Below are 18,650 nucleotides of genomic sequence, written 5' to 3'. Positions count from 1 at the left end.
GCCTCGGGAGAGACAGGGCAACATCTTTCTTATTCGGTTTTTGAGCACAGGGTGTTCATATATAAAAAGTTAATTTTTTTATTTCAATGCTTATACAACCCATTGCAATATGAATGATTATCTGAGGTCTACACATTATTTGGATATTATTTCTAATTGAAGGTATGCCTCTATGATCAACAGTTTACCAGTAATTTTCAGTGCATGCTGTTAGCTATGCACCCTGTATATTTGTAGTGCTGAATGATAGAATCATTATAAAAATTCATTTGTAAAAACTAACTTTATGGATTCTATATTTTTTATTCAATTTCATTCTGTATTGTTGGATTAAAAAATTTATAAATTACAAATCTCGCATGTAAATTAAGAGTAATTAGCACACTCCATTTTTAAATAAAATTTAATGTGGTGGTGCAGAAAATGGTGCAATTTAGAATTGTAAAAAAAGTTCATGAGTTTGTAATGCCTTTGTTTTTTGTTTTTTTTCATAGTTTCAGTTTTATTCATTTTGGTGTTATATATATATTTCTCATTTGTAGAGAAACAGTCATGCCAGATTACGCAAAGAAAGTTGTTCTTCGAGAAGTAAATGTGAGTAGTATTGAAAAGTAATATAACTCAGTCTCTCTTTGGTCACTAAAATGGAGGCATAGGTAGATATGGGTGATCGTCCCCACCCCCATTTAATGAAAAAATTGCATTATTGCCATAGGCACAGGGCAGAGATGGACATTCGGCTTTCCATTCACTATGCATAATCCCTGTGATTCCCCCCCTCCCACTTGACTTCCCAAGGAGCCTATATATTCACTCATAAATGGAAGATGTTAAAACTTTATTATAGTAATCAGTTCAGATGTAGTATAATTAAATATGTGAAAGTGCTTTGAATTTGCTAATTTAAAGTTTTATATATTTAATTATATGTATTTTTTATTATTTATATATTTAATTATATGTATTTTTTATTATTTATATATTTAATTATTCCAGTTTTTATTAAAATTTAGTTCTTGTTTTAGTTATTCTATGTTTTAATATACTAATTATTCTACTTAACTATTCTATTTCTAAATTACACTCTAATTATATTCTATTCTAAATTATACTCTGCAACACTTTGGAATTTTTCTCCTTTGAAAAAAAAGCTTTACCTTTTATTAGATAATTTGAATGTACACAACCATTTCATTACAAATGCAGAAGATATGCCATTGCCCTTACATTTTCAGAAACAAAATTTTTGAGACTTGCAGCACTCACTCAAATGCATTACCTATGCCATTTTTTGGTTCAAAAAAATCCTATAGAAACAAACCATGCGATTTTTCCTGTAACATTCAAATATCAACCAATTATATTGTTTTTCAACTACAGCGGAACTTCAGTTAACAAGCTTAATTCGTTCCACCAACATGCTCATTATATGAATCGCTCGTTCAAATCAAACACTTCCTCATAAGAAATAATGAAAATTTGTATAATTTGTTCCACAATTATTCACATAAAAGTGACTAATAAAAATTGCTTCATTCAATAATACAACATAATAATATAATGCAATAAAATATATAGGATATAATAACGGCATAAATAAACATGCAATACGATAATGTTTACAAATTAACTTACTCTAAACGACGAGAGAGAGGAGAACTACTGTTTTGGACAATTTAGGGACCCACTTTTTCTGCAAACTTATTCTTTTTGTCCGACTTTGAGAAAGAACGTATCTAATGACACTTGCTTTTGCCTCCTTTTTAGGATTTCTCAAAAATGGGGACATTTCTCAAAATTTTTCTTGGACAGATTTATTTCTCCCACATTGCTACAGTTTTATTTGATTGGTTTTTTCTACAGAATTTTGCACTGATTCCCGCATTTTACACATCTCTATCATTTTATTTGAAATGACCACTTTTCTCTTCCTTAGAAAAGATACCCTCCATAAGATCTTGCTGTTGTAGGCAATGGAGGTCCATCAGTTTGTTTACAGTCAACTCCTGGCCAAGCAGAATTGAAAAAAAAAAAAAAACCAAGCGCTCATTTGCATGGTTACAATACAACATCTAGTTTTGTATCGTAACCAGTCAAGCCCGTACACGGGTGTTAATTTTTTGAGTAAGGCAGGACTGGAGACTGTAGGGGGGAATATCATCCACAATTCCACAGTATGTGTGTGGACGAACACGAAAAACCATCAGCCCAGTTTTTGCTCGTAATGTGAATCATCGCTCGTTAATTGAATCAAAATTTCTTAAAAATTTTTGCTCATTATGTGAATTACTCGTTAATCAAACTTCCACTGCATTCAGAAACAGTATTGAGCATTTCATGAGAGACTAGCACATTAAATAAGCTTAAAGCAGCAAAACATTTTTTTTATAATATATTTTTTTAATATTAAAAAAAAACTTTAATATCTCAAACAATGATTATGCATTTTATAACATTTTAAGTCTATTATTTTTTTTATGTGACTTTCTGAAAAGATTTTTTCCTATTTGTTTCAGAGACTGAAAAAAATTTCCTCTCATATGCCAGATCATGCTGTGACTCGGTAATCAATCTCTTTTAATGAGAAAGAAAGAGCTTTTGCATATTTGTATTGCAAATGTGTAAATATGTATATTTTTATGCATTTGATAAAGACTTCTTAAATTATTTTCATATAATTTCCTCAAAAAAAATGTCACATAAGCCTTCTAAAAAACATGAAATTGCTATTTTTGTGATAAAGACTTCTTAATTAATTTTTTAACATCAGATTATTCATAAGAATTAATCATTAAAACTTTTTAACATTGCATGCAGAAATCTGAATTGAATTATTTTATCATTACCCATCTTACTTTACTATTGTCTGCTTAAGTGTAATATTGTAATGATGAGTAAAATGAATTAATATTGGGTTGGTTAAAGTTGCTCTACAGTGGAACTATAATATAAATTAACAGTTTTAGCAAAACATTAATTACCATCAAATTTGAAACACAAATTCTTATTAATTCACCAAAAATGTGTTGTTTTCATGAATGGACATGGTGAACATGTTTTTAGAAAAGAGGGGGAAAAACTATATGTGTTACAATACATTCTTTAAGGAGCAATATGGCTAAATTCAAATTAAATTGAGGAAATCAATCACAAAATCAAGGAACCAACACAGTAGATTTCAATGGAGTTCTGTGAGAACTATTAATTCTGATTAATTGTTTAATATAGGGATCCAACAGAAAAAAAATGACATGAGCATAGATCATATTGCTACAGAAAAGGCAGATTTATTTATGGTTCTGCTGCCTGTGAGCTTTATAAATTTTTCTGCCTTTCTCCCATCTTAATCTAATATTCTCAACAATTAATTCTTCATTTTGATTCAGAATTGGCTATAAGTGCAGATCCCGGTCTGTCTGATTCAATCAGCCCTGGTATGTAGAAAATAGCCATGGTGTAGCCAAACTAATCAAATTACCCTTAATGCTGGTCATCCACTGGAAGTGACAACATGCAGCAAGTTACGTGAGTGACAACAGCCATCATTGAATCAGACAACTAAGGGCATCAGGGATCATACACTGAAAGCGACCTTTACTCATTACTCAGTTTTTCATTGCTTTCTGTGCAGACGACGAGTGTGGTTTGATAATAATCTTGAGGAAATATTGAAAAACTAAATGGTTTAGAAATGGATCTAGAACACCTGTATTCATACTATACTTAATGAGACATCCGACACAAACTCTGAGAAGGCGTTCATGTTGTGAATAAATGAGTATTAATTAATTGATTAATACTTACCATCACAATGCATGAAAACAATTATCTAATTTTTATCTTCCATGTTCACACAAGAAAGAAAGAAGAGAGAGAAAAAAACAGTGAGAGAGGCACGGAAAAAAGTAAACAACTGCATAGCTCCTGCGCAGAGTTGGCAAGTTGCATAAGATTCAATTTTTTTTAGATCTGCTAGTCGTCTTCTGTCACTGCTTAAAATAATTTCTTAGTGGAAGATGTTTCCCTATTTTCTGTACAATGGGATCAGTCTTGCGAATACAAATAACTGCACGCAACTTGTTTATCACTTCAACTCACTACCAGTGGACGACCAGCCTTGTAATAGATTTGAATTTAGCTTTGGGTCACAGATGGGTATGGAGGAGAGAAAGTCCCCACCCCTTAACTAAAAAAAATTTACTACTGGCATAGGTGGAAAAATGAAGGTGTACAATCCCTATCCTCACTCCGCTATGCACAATTCCTTCCCAAAAAGCCTGTATTCCCTTATGCTTTGCGTATGTATAAATACTATTATAAATTCATAACAGGCAAATTGTATGATTAGGTGGATGGAATGAAAAATAATGGTATTGTGTGATATGATATTAAAATGATGTAAAATTAAGTCTACATATAAAGGTCTGTATAATGAAATTTCTAATGGAATACTCACACATTTTTTTTAAAATTTATTTCAAATTGAAAACTATTTCTTCATAATGAATTTTCTGTATAACAAATTTTTTGATGAAATAAAATTATTTCAGTTTATGATGAATCAATTTTTTATACACTATATATAAACTTGTTTCTCCTTTACAGTAATTATGTAGAACTTCTGATTGATTTGCCATGGTGCAAGGTATCACCTGAAGTTATGGATATTAAGAAATCGAAGTGAGAGAGAGTGTTGTCATTTTTCCCCATCTATGTGTTAGATTGTTTTCCTATTGTATGCTTACATAAAAAAGTTTTGTTATGCAATATATTAATGCATAAATTTGGCATGCAAAATAAACATTCTAAAACAAAAATTTATAAAAATTTTCCAATTTTAAACACAAAAATTTTGAATAAAATATTATAAAATATTATAAATTAATATAAAATATTATAAATTAATATAATAAAAATAGTATATTATGCATTGTATGATAAAAATCTTCTACAAAAAATACAATATTTTTCTATGCTGTTTACTTTGACATGAACCAATTTTTTTTTTCCTTTCTTCTTCTTCTTCTTTTTTTTTTTTTTTTGCAGACAACAGTTAGATACTGATCATTATGGAATGGAAAAGCTAAAAAAGCGTGTTCTTGAATATCTTGCTGTGAGACAACTGAAAAATTCTCTCAAAGGGCCAATACTGTGCTTTGTAGGACCACCAGGAGTAGGAAAAACCAGTGTGGGAAAATCGATTGCTCGCTCACTTGGTAGAGAATTCCATAGGTAATGCAATCAAAGAAATGAAATAATGCTATAGCATATACCATACAATCATGAATATCAATTTGCATATTTTTTCATGTAGGATATCAGTAGGTGGTGTATGTGACCAGGCTGATATTCGAGGTCACAGACGCACATACATTGGTGCCATGCCAGGAAGAATCATACAAGGCTTAAAAACAGTTGGTGTAAAAAATCCTGTGTTTCTTCTGGATGAAGTTGATAAAATGGTGACTTCTCATTTTTTAAATGTTCATGATTATCACACCTTGTAAAAAACATTGAAATTGAGTCATTGAATTTGAAATGAATTTTTTTTTCATTTCCATGGGTATGTAACTTATAATTAATAGTTCCCTGATCATCTTATCATATTTCAATATTTCATCCAGCAGAAAAAAAATTTTTTTTACTTATAGCTTTGGCAGTATAAGAAATACTGTATAAATGATAGATTTGTCTTTTGGCACCCTAAAAATAACATAAATTTAAAGTTTTATTTCAATTGAAAAACATTTTTTAAACCCTGGATATCTCAATTTCTTTTGCAGAGTCCTGGCGTACATGGAGATCCGTCAGCTGCTTTGCTTGAAGTTCTTGATCCAGAACAAAACTGTGCATTTACAGATCAGTATCCTTTTGCATGGGCATAATTCATGAACTATAACTAAATTGGTGTGTTCTTGTTTTTGTGGTGTTATCAGTTTAGCATAAATATATTTAAATGCATGATTCAAAAGAATTAAAAAATAATTTTTGTATCATTGATTTTTTTTTTTCTCAATCCATTGTTCATTCTTCAAGTTGACATTTGTTCCCTGAACTCAATAAATAGCTACGTCAATGTGCCTTTTGATCTTTCTCAAGTTTTATTCATTGCTACTGCAAATTCCATGAAAAAAATACCACCTGCACTCCTTGATAGAATGGAGGTATGCAAGTCTTATTTATCCATTTTCATTTATCTGTTAGTATTTCTATTATCTCATAAAGTGAAGTCTCCATGGTTCAATTTAGGTTTTTGTTTTATTTGAAATTCTGCAGCAGAGAATCTTTCAGTATTTGTATAATATCAATTTTTTTAAGTGGATATTTGTGAATTCAGTATGAAAGGTGAAGCGATTTCAAGATAAACTTTTCAGGAAAAAATTATGATGAAAATAAAAAAAATTTAGAAAATATATTTTTTTATCTTTGCGAAACTACTTACAACTTAGCTTATTTTAAAGTACCTATTTTTAGATTTTCTTTTTTTTTACAGAAGAAAAATATTTAGACTTTTTGTATTAAAACATGCTTAAAATAGTTTTATGACATTTTTTTAGTTGATAGCAGTACCTGGTTATTCTTATGAAGAGAAATTGCATATTGCTAAAGACCATCTTTTGCCCAAGCAGTTGAATGAACATGGCCTGACATATGAGTTGATGGAAATAACAACCGAAGCACTTAGAACCATTGGTCAGATCATTTGTTGTATTTTCATCTATTAATGCTTTTTTAAAGATGCGTATAGACATAAAACTGCAATAGATTTCTGTTTTGAATCTGTTATTATTAAATGTGTAGATTGTACCAGTTGGCTTCAATTAATTGGTAGTAAACACTAATTTGATATTACTTGCAATCACCATGAATTTGTTTGAAACACTGGCAGAACTAGAAACAACATATTTGAATTAAAAATACATGGAAAATGGGGGCTGAAAAAAAAGCATATGAACAGCATAGAGCAAGCTTGTCTGATATATACAGTTCTTTCCCCCATTTTCAACTATTTTTTGAATTCAAATATCTTGGAATCTGTCCCACTTGGAAATATTAAATTTTTTTGTTGGACTCAAAAATGACAAAGCATCAACTTTTTAATTGAAAGTTGGGGTCTATACCCTATAAAAAATTAAATTTTTTATAAAATTTTTTATTAAAAATTAAATTTTTTATCTCTGTATACAGTAAAACGTCTGGAAGTCACCCTAATAATTCGTCTCCGGTTAAGTCATAATTTTTCTTTGGTCTCGTTCAGCTTCCACTTCCATAGATAACAATGTTATTAAACCCTTGGTTACTCGATGCTAATTTCAGTTAACTCATCACTATGGGAAAGTTTCAGAGAGGGGGAACAGATGAGATTTCTTTGCCTTCCTTTGAAGAAAAAGTTTGATAACAACACTGCAATATGTTCAAACAAGATAATAAAAGCCTTATATACCCCAGCCATCTTAAACAGCATCATGCGGCCCCCCGAGCAGAGTGATTTTCTTGAGGCTCCTACCTGGCTAAAAGTTTTTGGCCTACAGATTTACATGCTTACTACCTAAAATTTTATCCAGATTTCATTTTCATGAGCCCTCCCCCCAGGCCATACCCTGTTGGGCCCATGCGTTAAATGGCATTGTATATACCAAAACCAAACAGCTCAAATAAAGAAAGTGACACCAAGGAAGTTCATTTTCTGAATAAAGAGACAGACATTAAGGACTGTTCAAGCTGGACCTAATGCCTGCATGGTTCCCCATTAATTTAGAGCTAAAAATTTAAATAAAATATCTTTGTTGATAAACCAGCCATTGTTCCCCAGTTGAAAAGGCTCTCTAATGTCTGTTTTGCCTTGTTCAGGAACCACTAAAGTCCAAATCTCGCCCTGTGTTCGAGATTACCTCATATTTGTACAATGAACCACTGATAAATTCAAATCACTAAAATTAAATGTGCCATGCACATATAAAATTAACGTTTATTAATTGTGTTGTAGAGAAATGCTAACTATTCTAACATTTGCTTTTTGATTAGTGTAAATTAAAAAAGTACTTGTATAAGTCGTAAGTTTACCTGTATATTTAACCATAATACAGTAAGTTGATATTAAATGCTTAAGAAGTTCACACACACACACAAAGTTCTTTTTTTTTTCTTTTATTATCTAAATTTTATTAATTGTAGTTTTAATTCATATTTTGATAACTAATGTATTATTTTACATTTATAAACATTGAAAATGACAACACTTCATTTAAGTCGTCACTCTGCTTAAGCCGTCATAATTTCTTGATCATTCAAATGATCGAGAAATTATGATGAGGTTTTATGGTATATATATATGACCCTTAATAAAAGAAGTCACATATTTAAAATAGGCATGTTATTTAGATACTTGTTCAAACTGAAAGCATATTTCTGTAACTATTGGTTTATGAGCTATTTAAGCTGAAACAAACAAGTTTTCACCCTGTATATGTATTCCTGATAATAACATTCTATGATTATGCTTACAGTAAGCAGATATACTAGGGAATCTGGTGTAAGAGATTTGGAAAGAAAAATTGCAGCAATTTGCCGTGCCGTAGCTGTTAAAGTAATTGAAAAACAAGTACCTATTCCACAAACTGTAGAACATGATGATCCACAATTGAGCAGTAATTCTACCAGTCACGCTAGCATATCGAATGATAATGGTGCTGTGCTTAAATCAAAGAAGTTCCAAGATTCCCCATTTATATTAGATGTTGAAGCGATTTACAACATTCTTGGAGTATGTTCCATTTTATAGTTCACAATCATGCTTATCACAATCGTATTTTCTTGTACATGTTTTTTTTTCTCAATTTCTATTGTGTTTAGAATGAATGTATGATTTGAAAGATCAAATATGTTCCTACCATAATTTTTTTCCACTTTTTTCTACCTGAATCTGTTTTGGCTGTGAGCATATTGTTATTGTAACTCCAAATACACTTTCCTCTTCACTTTTGATTTTTAAGCAGTTAATATTAAATCCTACATTTTTCAGCCCCCAATTTATGAAAATGAAGTCACTGGTCTCATTACCCAGCCAGGCATCGCAGTAGGCTTGGCGTGGACAGAGGTTGGAGGACAAATCATGTATGTTGAGGCAACCAGAGTTGATGGGGATGGACAATTAATACTCACTGGACAACTTGGACGCATCATGAAAGAATCTGCAAAACTTGCCCTCAATTGGGTTCGTGCGCATGCAGAAGATGTGAGTAGAAAAACTCTTTCATACACAAAGTGTTCTCAATTTTTTTGTCTCAGAAAATAAATAAATATAATAATAAATGTATGAAAATAAACATAAAAGTATGAAGTTTCAATCATTTTCGGTTTTAATTGTAGCAGAATGCAGATTCAAAAACTTCCACTGAATCTTTAAAATGATAGTTGAATCAAATTATCACAAAATAAGAGCTAAAGTGGTTGGATTTAGAAATATGATAACATAATTATCAGATGTGTGCAGAATTTTCAGTCAAGATAAACAAAAATCATTGGAAGAGGAAAAAAAATGTATTTCAGCGGTTATTTTTTCATCTACTACTACTAAACTGCACATGCACCTCAATATTTTTCTACTGAACCTTTAGCAAATGGGTGCATGCCAGAATGTGCATGTATGCATTGTGAACCTAACGTGAAGTTTATTCTGTGGAATACTTGTTATGTGTTGCTTGTCAAGTTCTGACATTTATTATTTAGTACATGATATTTATATTTCATGATGATGTGCTGTTAATATTTTCTCATATGCTTTTCTAATATATCAATTTTTATCTGACTATATTTTTTCTCATCTTTTTTGTTTTAGTATGGAATTATAATGCATAAAGATCTGATGGAAGGCATTGATGTTCATATCCATTTTCCTGCTGGAGCCGTCGCTAAAGATGGGCCTTCGGCTGGCATCACTATTGTCAGTGTTTTGATTTCCCTTTTCACTGAACGCCTTGTTCGTTCTGATGTGGCTATGACTGGAGAAATTTCTCTGAGAGGAATTATTTTGCCTGTATGTGTGCTTCGAACTGAATATTATCACTTATTCATAAGGGGGGGAGGTTTATTAATCATAACAAGATTTACAAATTTCATTATCACAAGCTTGTAACACCTGTCAATAGACTATTAAGTCAAAGAGATAGCAAAACATATTTTTTAAGACATATATACAAATTTTCTTTCTCTGGTTTATGCATTTCAGCTCTGGAATGGGGAGCAGGTCCTCAAAACATCAAAAGGGGCTGAAACAATAAATCTTGATGTACAAGTTATCAAACACTGAAAACACATCCAAAGACAAATCTATATTTCAGCCATTGCCCAACATTGTTGGTATCAGTTACACAATTTCAATTTCAAAAAAGCCACTTATAATTCTGACCTGTGTTTCCTCAATGACTATTTCATCAGAATTTGAAAAGATTTCCTTTTCAGCAAATAAATATGCCTCTAATATCTTTAGCTTCAGAAAAAATTTATTCAATCACAGCAGACACAAATCCTTTTACACACTCCAATAGATGGCATTCCAGTTTGCTCTCAACAAATATTTTAATGTATCCAATACAAAAGTGAACTCTCACCTAAGCTAGTCACCCGAGTGTCTTTATTCCTTTGTTTTTTCTGATCACAATCTTCTGAAGATGACTTTCCATTGGGGTCAAAACACACAAACTTGTGAAAGAAAATTTGCATACTTGATTTGAAAATGTGTTTTTATGTTTCTTTGAATTAAAACCATAGAAGGTTTCTTTCTGTTTCATAATGATATTATATTAAATAACAAAGTAAAAAAAATCAGTTTATTAACATCATTATGAATTTCATTAGATTGATGAAACAATATGTGCATGATGTGAGATTTACTTCAATTATTTTTCACTTGCAGTTTTAGATGTGTGTATACATAGCATCGATCCATACATAGCATTAGATAGCAATGATTAAAGAAAATGTCCTTCAATAAAAATAAAATGGAAGTGAATTTCTCATGTTTCATTGAAATTGAGCTGGCACACATATTTAAACTACTAATGATTTATGTTACTGATTACTTATTTTGATTTTTTTTTCTTTTCATATCTTATAGGTGGGTGGAATTAAAGAAAAAGTCCTTGCTGCTCATAGAGCTGGTATTAAGACTTGTTTGTTACCTGCACGTAACAAAAAAGATCTCCAGGAAATTCCTAAATCTGTGCTGGTATGTATTTTTTAAATCCAAATCGCATGGAATGAATTAACGGAAACCTTCAATAAAAATAAAATAGACATGAATTTCTCATGTTAAATTCAAAATTCTCTTAGATCAATTTTGTGATTTATGGGAGTATCGATGAAAAAATTAATACAATTGAATTCATCCAATGTACATTGGAAAATTTAATTGTGACATAATTTTCTCGTGCATTTTTTACATTTTTTTTTTCATTCCATATGTTGTCTTAGGTATTAGCAGGTATTATTGGTAACAGTAGATTGTAGATAGCTGACTCCTGTTTTGACAATATTTTTAATATTTTCTTAGTATAAATATTTTTAATTTTTTTTTTATTTTGTCCTCTTTTTTTCTATTCCTACCCACTTCATTAACCTTTAATTGGTGTTTTGAAAATTCTGTTCGTAACTGGCATCATGGTGCCATTTAAAAAATCAAAAACAAAAAGTTTTCATAAAAGCAATGGGTTTTTCACATTACTCTATTCACACATCTATCAATCCAGTCACTAAATTTTTTTTTTCAAATTTCTTCAATTATTTTCTCAAAATGATCTTTTACTGACACACACATTCCAAAAAAAATGGAGTGATGCATGACTTTTATGAAATTTTTTTAAAATAATATATATTAAATTTTTTAACTCAATTTTCATGATTGAAAAATGAACAGATATGATTAAAATGTAGTCAAAAAATAAAATTTATAAATTAAAATTGTAATTATTATATTTTTCAAAAGTAACAAAATTAGTCTTATTTGTAGTTGGAAACATAGTCATTGCGAACAACAACACATGTTGGTCACACAGATCTTGCATACAATTCACTAACAGCACTATCCTCATGCTCAACCTCGGATATCTGATGTTTCATGATTAATTTGAAACCATTATCGAGAAAACTGTCACTCTTTCGAGATGCCATTGCGATCTGAACACTCCAACTATTAGACAAAAAAGCCTTATGCAAGTGGTGTGGTGGGGCTATTTTGACCCCATGAATATTTTGATCATTGATATAGAGGGAGGGGAAAAAGTAGGAAAACGTCATAAATTTGTCAAAGACATGTAAACAATTAGATTGAAAGGTACTGAAAATAAGATGGCCCAGGTGCATTTCGTTCTCAAGGGGTGGCAAGATGAACAATGTGTGCAGTCAAGATTACCCTACCATGCCAGTTAAGGGTTAAATAATTTTTCAGAGCCATCTAGAACAGTGTTTCTCAACGGCCAGGCTCTAGCATTAGTGGTACTAGGTGGCAAGGTGGCCACTTGAAATTCATAATTACAGTAAAACCTATATGAAACAGAACATCAAGAGACTATAAAATAATACTCGAAAAATCATCAATGAATAAGGCATATTCCAGGGAATATTAAAATTTTAGTATTTCCTGGTATTTGCCTTATTCATTGAAGATTTTTTGAGTATTATTAAGCAAAGTCATCTACTCTTCCATACTAAAATAATATTCTATTTTGAACAGGTTCTCGTTTTATAGAGGTGCTTATTAAAGTGGTTTTCTGTGGTTCCCAACTTCAAGGTGGAAAAACGAGCCGATCTCCCCGTTAAAAAGTCTCGCCACAGAGAGCAACAGTCCTACAACGATAAATCATTCAATCATAACACTTCACTCATAGTTTTGAAAATTGGTGGCAGATGGCAGCACTACACATAACAAGCATTACAGAGAAACACAAATAACTTCACGTCAAGTTTCACTACACGTACACGCACATTCCCGCATGTACCGATTCGTTGGGGGTTCCGCGGGCGGAGGGGGGGTGCATGTGTGGTGTAGCAGTAGTAGGTAGGGCCTTCAAAAAATGGCTCAGGGATCCATGATGTTCTTAAGTCAGCCACCTCGTTGGGCAATTTGCTTGTTGTGGTGTATTTGTATAAGACTATCCTCTGACTCAGTTGTATTCAGATTTCTGTCTTGCATCTTAGACAGGTTTCACTGTATATTTAATGAATATTTTATGAATTATGTACCTATAGTATGCTGACATAGTTTATTGTTAAATTCTGCACCATTGTATGAGCTGCAGGAGCCATGCGATATTGCTCAATAACGTTCATGCTGCCATGACATTATACCTTTCACATAGGACGATTTCAAATACATACTGTTCCCATCTTCATATGTCATTTACAATCGAATTGAGTTTTGAGAAGTTAATATGAAAAAATTCTTAACAATTTTTTTCATTGAGCAAACTTTTTTTCTTTTTTTTGTATGAATTTCTTAATTTGTAGCAATAGCTGTGAATTAAAGGTGAACTTGTATAATTCAAACTTAGTTAATTCAAATTTCTAGATAATTTGAATTTTAGGAATTCCCTTTGAGTTTCTATTTAATTCAACGTTAAAATTACCTGATAATTTTCTCTCATGTTTTGGGTAATTCTAAGTTTGATTCAGAAATGTCATTAGCAAAATGTCTATTTTCCTCAGATTTTCTGAGTAAATTTTGGTCATCCTTTTCTTTATTCTTTAGTTCACTGATGTTTTCCAGAATATAACATGTAGCCAACATTGAAAAAATAAGTCAACAAAATCGAATAAACTTTTCTGTTCTTGGCTCTAAGCAATAAGTAAGAAATAGTGTTTTTATCTATTGGTGGGTAGCTGGAGTTTTACTGGTTCTTGGATGACTTCATTAGATCATCTGCCAAGAGAATAATCAAATGCCATTACTCAAGAAATGTGATGGTGAGTGGCAGTCTCCACACACAGAGGAAATTTTTCAACTCTGGAAAGCTGAAAAAAAATCAAGTCACGCTTACCTTCCTCTTTTTTTTTTTTTTTTTTTTCAAACCGGGCACAACTCGGGTCTATCACCATTTATGGGCGATTTACTAGCTAGTGAGTTGTGCTGGAGGTGTAACTGTGTGTGTAACCTAACAGTCTGAGTGCATATGTAGTGTTGTTTGATTTTTCAGTGCTGCCATCTATATTTCAGAAGGGAAAAGTCACTTATCTGGTAAAATGTGTTGGAGATTCATGTATCTCAAACATTATTGTTCATTTATTTTATGGTATCCATGTGGCTTAGCAACATTTTTGTCATGTCCAACAAGACTCAAACTCTTGTTCAACTCTAGGGGAAAAAACTGTGGTTACCTTACGGATGCATATATTGGTGGTGAAGTAGAGAGTAAAGTCACACATATTATATATATAGAATCTTCTCTTCACAATCATTGAATCTTCTGATGAAGAGGTTGAAAATGAGTATAAGAAAGCAACAGAGGTCCCTACTCCAACACACTTGCTGAAGTTAGACATTTTTTTTAATAATGCTGCTGAAGCTCAAAAATTGAATCTTTCATTCTCTAAATCAACTTGAAGATTTTGTGCAATGTTTAGGAGCATCCAAAAGAAAGGAAAAATACAGGGTATTTCAAAAAGAATCATCCGATTAAAAAAAATCATAAATATTCAGCTTTTAGTCCATTTTGATTGAATAATGTATAAGTAGAAAGGGAAATCTTGAGTTTCACACAGTTGCTGACAGGTAGCACTAATGCTCTTCTTTCGGCCGCCACTTCAGTGTTTGTCAAGATGGCGACTGCGCAACAGAAATGGTTTTGTGTTCTAAGCTTCGCGAAGTGTGAGTCCATAACAACTGTTTATCATGCTTTTTGTCGACAATACCCTGGTGTTGAATTTCCTACTGCTCAGAGCATTAGGTGATGATATAAACAATTCCGAGGCACGGATTGTCTCTGTAAAAGGAAATCCCTGCATGTCAGACAAATGGGGAGCGCATCCGACAGAGAGTTTCACATGTAGTCAACAGAAATCCACTCACAGTGGATACAAACATGCTCGCAAAAGTTTGAGATAAATTTGACTACCGTATAGACATGCCTTGCATCCCAAGGTGGACATATTGAGCACCTTTAATTTGGTTTGTAAAAAAACTTTATGATTAGCCATGTAATATAAAATTAATCTTAAGTGTATTATTCAATATTTTTTGTAATATACAGGGTGTTTCAAATTGGGTGATTCTTTTTGAAGCACCCTGTATATTAAAAATTTACAAATGAAATGTTTTCAGGTTCATTAAAGCTTTGTACAGATATAGTAAATGATAGCATTCAATATATTTTAATAATTATTGACAGTTTTTATTTTTTGTGCAAATGTAGTTATCCTACGTTGAGGAATTAGATAATTCAAACCTTTTTTCTATCCCTTGAGCTTCAAATTGACTAAGTTGGACTGTATATATTTTGAGTTATTGACTGTTCTTGTATTTATGTGGTTATGATTGTAATCAGTCCTCAGATAAGTGTAAAATATGCCTTTTTAATCAAGTAAAATCAATATCATTACAGAACAGTATGTCGTTTCACTTTTGCTCCAGTATTGATGATGCCTTACAAATAGCCTTTGAAGATGGCTTCCCGCGACATTTTAAGATGAATCCTCATCTTAGCAGCAAGTTATGATTATTATATTTATAGTTTTGATGGACCACTCCTTGTTTAGTTATTTTATTCACTTTTATTATGGGTTGAGTTTTTTTTTTTGATGTTATATTTTTTTGTTACTTTTCTGGTTATATTTTACTAGTATCAGTTTAGGGGGTTTTTTTATGATCAATGCTTATTGTTATTAACTATAATATATTAAATATAATTTTTTTCTCTTTCTTTCATTTATGACACCTGTTGTAAAAAGTTACTTCTTGAAGGTAGCTACCTATGTCATTCTTTTTCTCAAAAAAACAATTAGTGAACAATAGGTGAAATGAAGGTGAATGTTTGTATATATCAATTCTAACACTTGAACATTATTTCATTGAATAACCAATTTTGGAACAAACATTGCATTAGATTGTTGTAGAACAAAGTATAATCGAATGCAAACTTCAGAAAGAAAGTTGTAATCACTTGCATTTATTGTCCTAAACATGTGTGAAAACATTCATTATAACTAATCAATTAGCCTTAAACTAATCAATTTTGTATTGAATTGCATTTAATTCATGAGCTAGGTTACTATAATAAAGTCTATAAAAGTATCTGTAAAACCCTCACATGTGTGATTCTGTCTAACTGGGGAAAATATTGCTTTCTTGGTTATTTAGTGCTTGACATGTTGTTCAAAGTAGAGCCTTGATTAACCCAGCTTCTATCTAATCTGTCATAAGGGGCCATATGAAGGTCGACTGTTCATGTATAACTTGTACTGGTGCAGCACAATACATGATGACATGAAAACCAATTCAACCTGGAGATTAAAAAAAAAATTTTTTTTTAAATAATTCTTGCAATTATCAATTGTGTATCAAAGCTTAAATTTTATTTGATTGTAATTATAAATTTCTTTGTTATCGCTAGACTTTTGTTTAAATATATTTTTGAAGATACTCTCTATTAACTGGAGATCATTTATTTGAGGTGACCCCTGAATCCATTACTTCAAATTAATCAGGGTTGTACTGTATACTTTTTGTATTCAGTGTATTTTGTCTTGAGCAGTTGAATTGATCATGTAAATATTTTAAGGATTTTTTTGCAAAATGGATATGACTCCCATATTTGATGTATTTGACTCCCATTCATTTTAGACTTTCGCTAAGTGGCCTTATATTGAAGTTTCACTGATATATTAAACGTGCCTTGCATTGCAACATAATATAACTTATGTACTGGTATTTAATGTGTCTACTTAGGTTCTATATTTGTTGATTTCTTTGTCTTTTTGGGAATTTACATACCATTAAGAAATATAACTGTACAATAGTTAAATGTTATTTAATTTATGTGAAAGTAAATGAACATTTTTAATCATGTGAAAACTAGTAAAAAAAAGATCATTGATGCACAGTTGAGTTAACATGCTGTGAATTAAGATTTGTATTTTTTTTACATTTTAGAACTTTGTTCAAAAATTTTGCCATGACAAATATTTCAATAATTCATTGAGTCTTTCAGTATATTTTTTTATTTATAGATAGTACTTTATTTTATATATGATATTTTTTTGTCATAACAAACATGTAAAATTTCATGATATGCCAATGTATATATGTTCATTTACAAATTGTGAGGTTACAAGTAGTAAAAAAATTTTTATACTTCATACAAAAAATAGGGAAATTAGTATTTATAAAATAAATATGATCTATATTTAGCCTTTTTTATATTATTTATTCATTGCAATATGTAAAGGATTTATTGAGCAGCTTAAAGTTGAGAAGTATTTCTCGAGATGAGGGATCTGGAGAACCAATAGAGGTTTTCATAACAGAAAATATGACTCGAACAGTTATAGTTGTAGTAGAAGAATAAAGTGAGTCAGAAGCTGTTCAAGATAAAATTTTCACCCGCACAAGATATCATTTCCACACTCCTCCAGCGTACAAGCCACACCCATAAAACGACCACATTGCAATTGTATTCACAGCTAGATGAACAAAATGCAACAAAAACTATACAGTTTCTTCTACAAAGTATTCCATCTAATACATGCAAACTTTGAATTATACAGACAAAACATTTTTTTCTAATTTTTTCTGTAATTATTTTTCCCTTTACACCTGAAGTGCACAGCCCTATAGCCACCCCTGGAATGAGTGAAGTCTTTAGTCAATGCACAAGAATTCACGCCAGGTTTGATGTTTTTGTATTCCAATAACGATTTTCTATTAAAAATGAGAGAGACCTGATTGCAGGGTTTCATTACTACTAGCTTGAAGTGGATAGCAGGATGTTATCTTGATAATACAAAGGGGGATTGTTTTGCCAATGTTTACATAGACAGGATTTTCTCAGTTGGGAGGTGGGCATATTTGTTTGTCTTCTCGAGAGAGGTGTGGAATTTATTTTTCTAATTGGGTGTGAATGCAAAAAATATATACATACTCAGGGAGGAGGGAAGCTTTGGAAATCCCCCTTATCCTTGAATAAAGCAGCGCACATTATTTATGTCAGTGTTCCTCAAAGTATGTGTGTGGATGATATCACAATCACACACACACACTAGAGGCGATGGAAACTATAGGTATAACATAGGATCCTATGCGTTGGCTTAATTAGGAGGATGTTAAAAACAAAAAAACAATTTTTTTTTCTGAGGAAGGCACCGCAAAACCAAAAAGTTAAAAAAAACTGATCTATGTATTTGCATTTACCATGCTTATTTCCCCTAAATTTGAAATTGCAAACTATGTATTACAAATTTGCAATTTTCGGATCCAAAAATAATTGATTATCCCCATTTAATAATGTTGGCATAGCAAGAAGGGCACTGAGAAAATATTTCAATCCCCTCCCCTTCTTGAGCCAAGATTAAAGTGTTTTTTTTAACAGTAAAAATGAAACTCCCTCCCTCAAGAAAATCTTATGTACGCTACTGCTCCCTAGGGTGTTGTGAGATAATCTCTG

General features: G+C 31.3%; 1 protein-coding gene across 1 annotated transcript in view; it reads left to right on the top strand.

Moving 5' to 3' along the window:
* Positions 1 to 17,396, top strand: part of LOC149083201 (lon protease homolog 2, peroxisomal-like) — a 28,951-nt gene extending 11,555 nt beyond the window's left edge. Inside the window, exons 7-19 of the mRNA XM_089236389.1 lie at positions 543 to 594; positions 2,517 to 2,563; positions 4,606 to 4,680; positions 5,047 to 5,232; positions 5,315 to 5,462; positions 5,784 to 5,863; positions 6,068 to 6,164; positions 6,558 to 6,693; positions 8,508 to 8,764; positions 9,023 to 9,235; positions 9,839 to 10,036; positions 11,117 to 11,227; positions 15,594 to 17,396. Coding sequence (XP_089092515.1) covers positions 543 to 594; positions 2,517 to 2,563; positions 4,606 to 4,680; positions 5,047 to 5,232; positions 5,315 to 5,462; positions 5,784 to 5,863; positions 6,068 to 6,164; positions 6,558 to 6,693; positions 8,508 to 8,764; positions 9,023 to 9,235; positions 9,839 to 10,036; positions 11,117 to 11,227; positions 15,594 to 15,707 — 1,714 coding nt within the window. The 3' untranslated portion in view covers positions 15,708 to 17,396. The remainder of the gene's footprint in view (positions 1 to 542; positions 595 to 2,516; positions 2,564 to 4,605; positions 4,681 to 5,046; positions 5,233 to 5,314; positions 5,463 to 5,783; positions 5,864 to 6,067; positions 6,165 to 6,557; positions 6,694 to 8,507; positions 8,765 to 9,022; positions 9,236 to 9,838; positions 10,037 to 11,116; positions 11,228 to 15,593) is intronic.
* Positions 17,397 to 18,650: the final 1,254 nt, after the last annotated feature.

The sequence above is a fragment of the Pholcus phalangioides genome, unplaced genomic scaffold, assembly GCF_987345545.1.
Source record: "Pholcus phalangioides strain wild (caught in Gottingen) unplaced genomic scaffold, Ppha-v1.0 ptg000009l_1, whole genome shotgun sequence".
Taxonomy (NCBI): domain Eukaryota; kingdom Metazoa; phylum Arthropoda; class Arachnida; order Araneae; family Pholcidae; genus Pholcus; species Pholcus phalangioides.
This window is presented reverse-complemented; position numbering and strand designations above follow the sequence as displayed.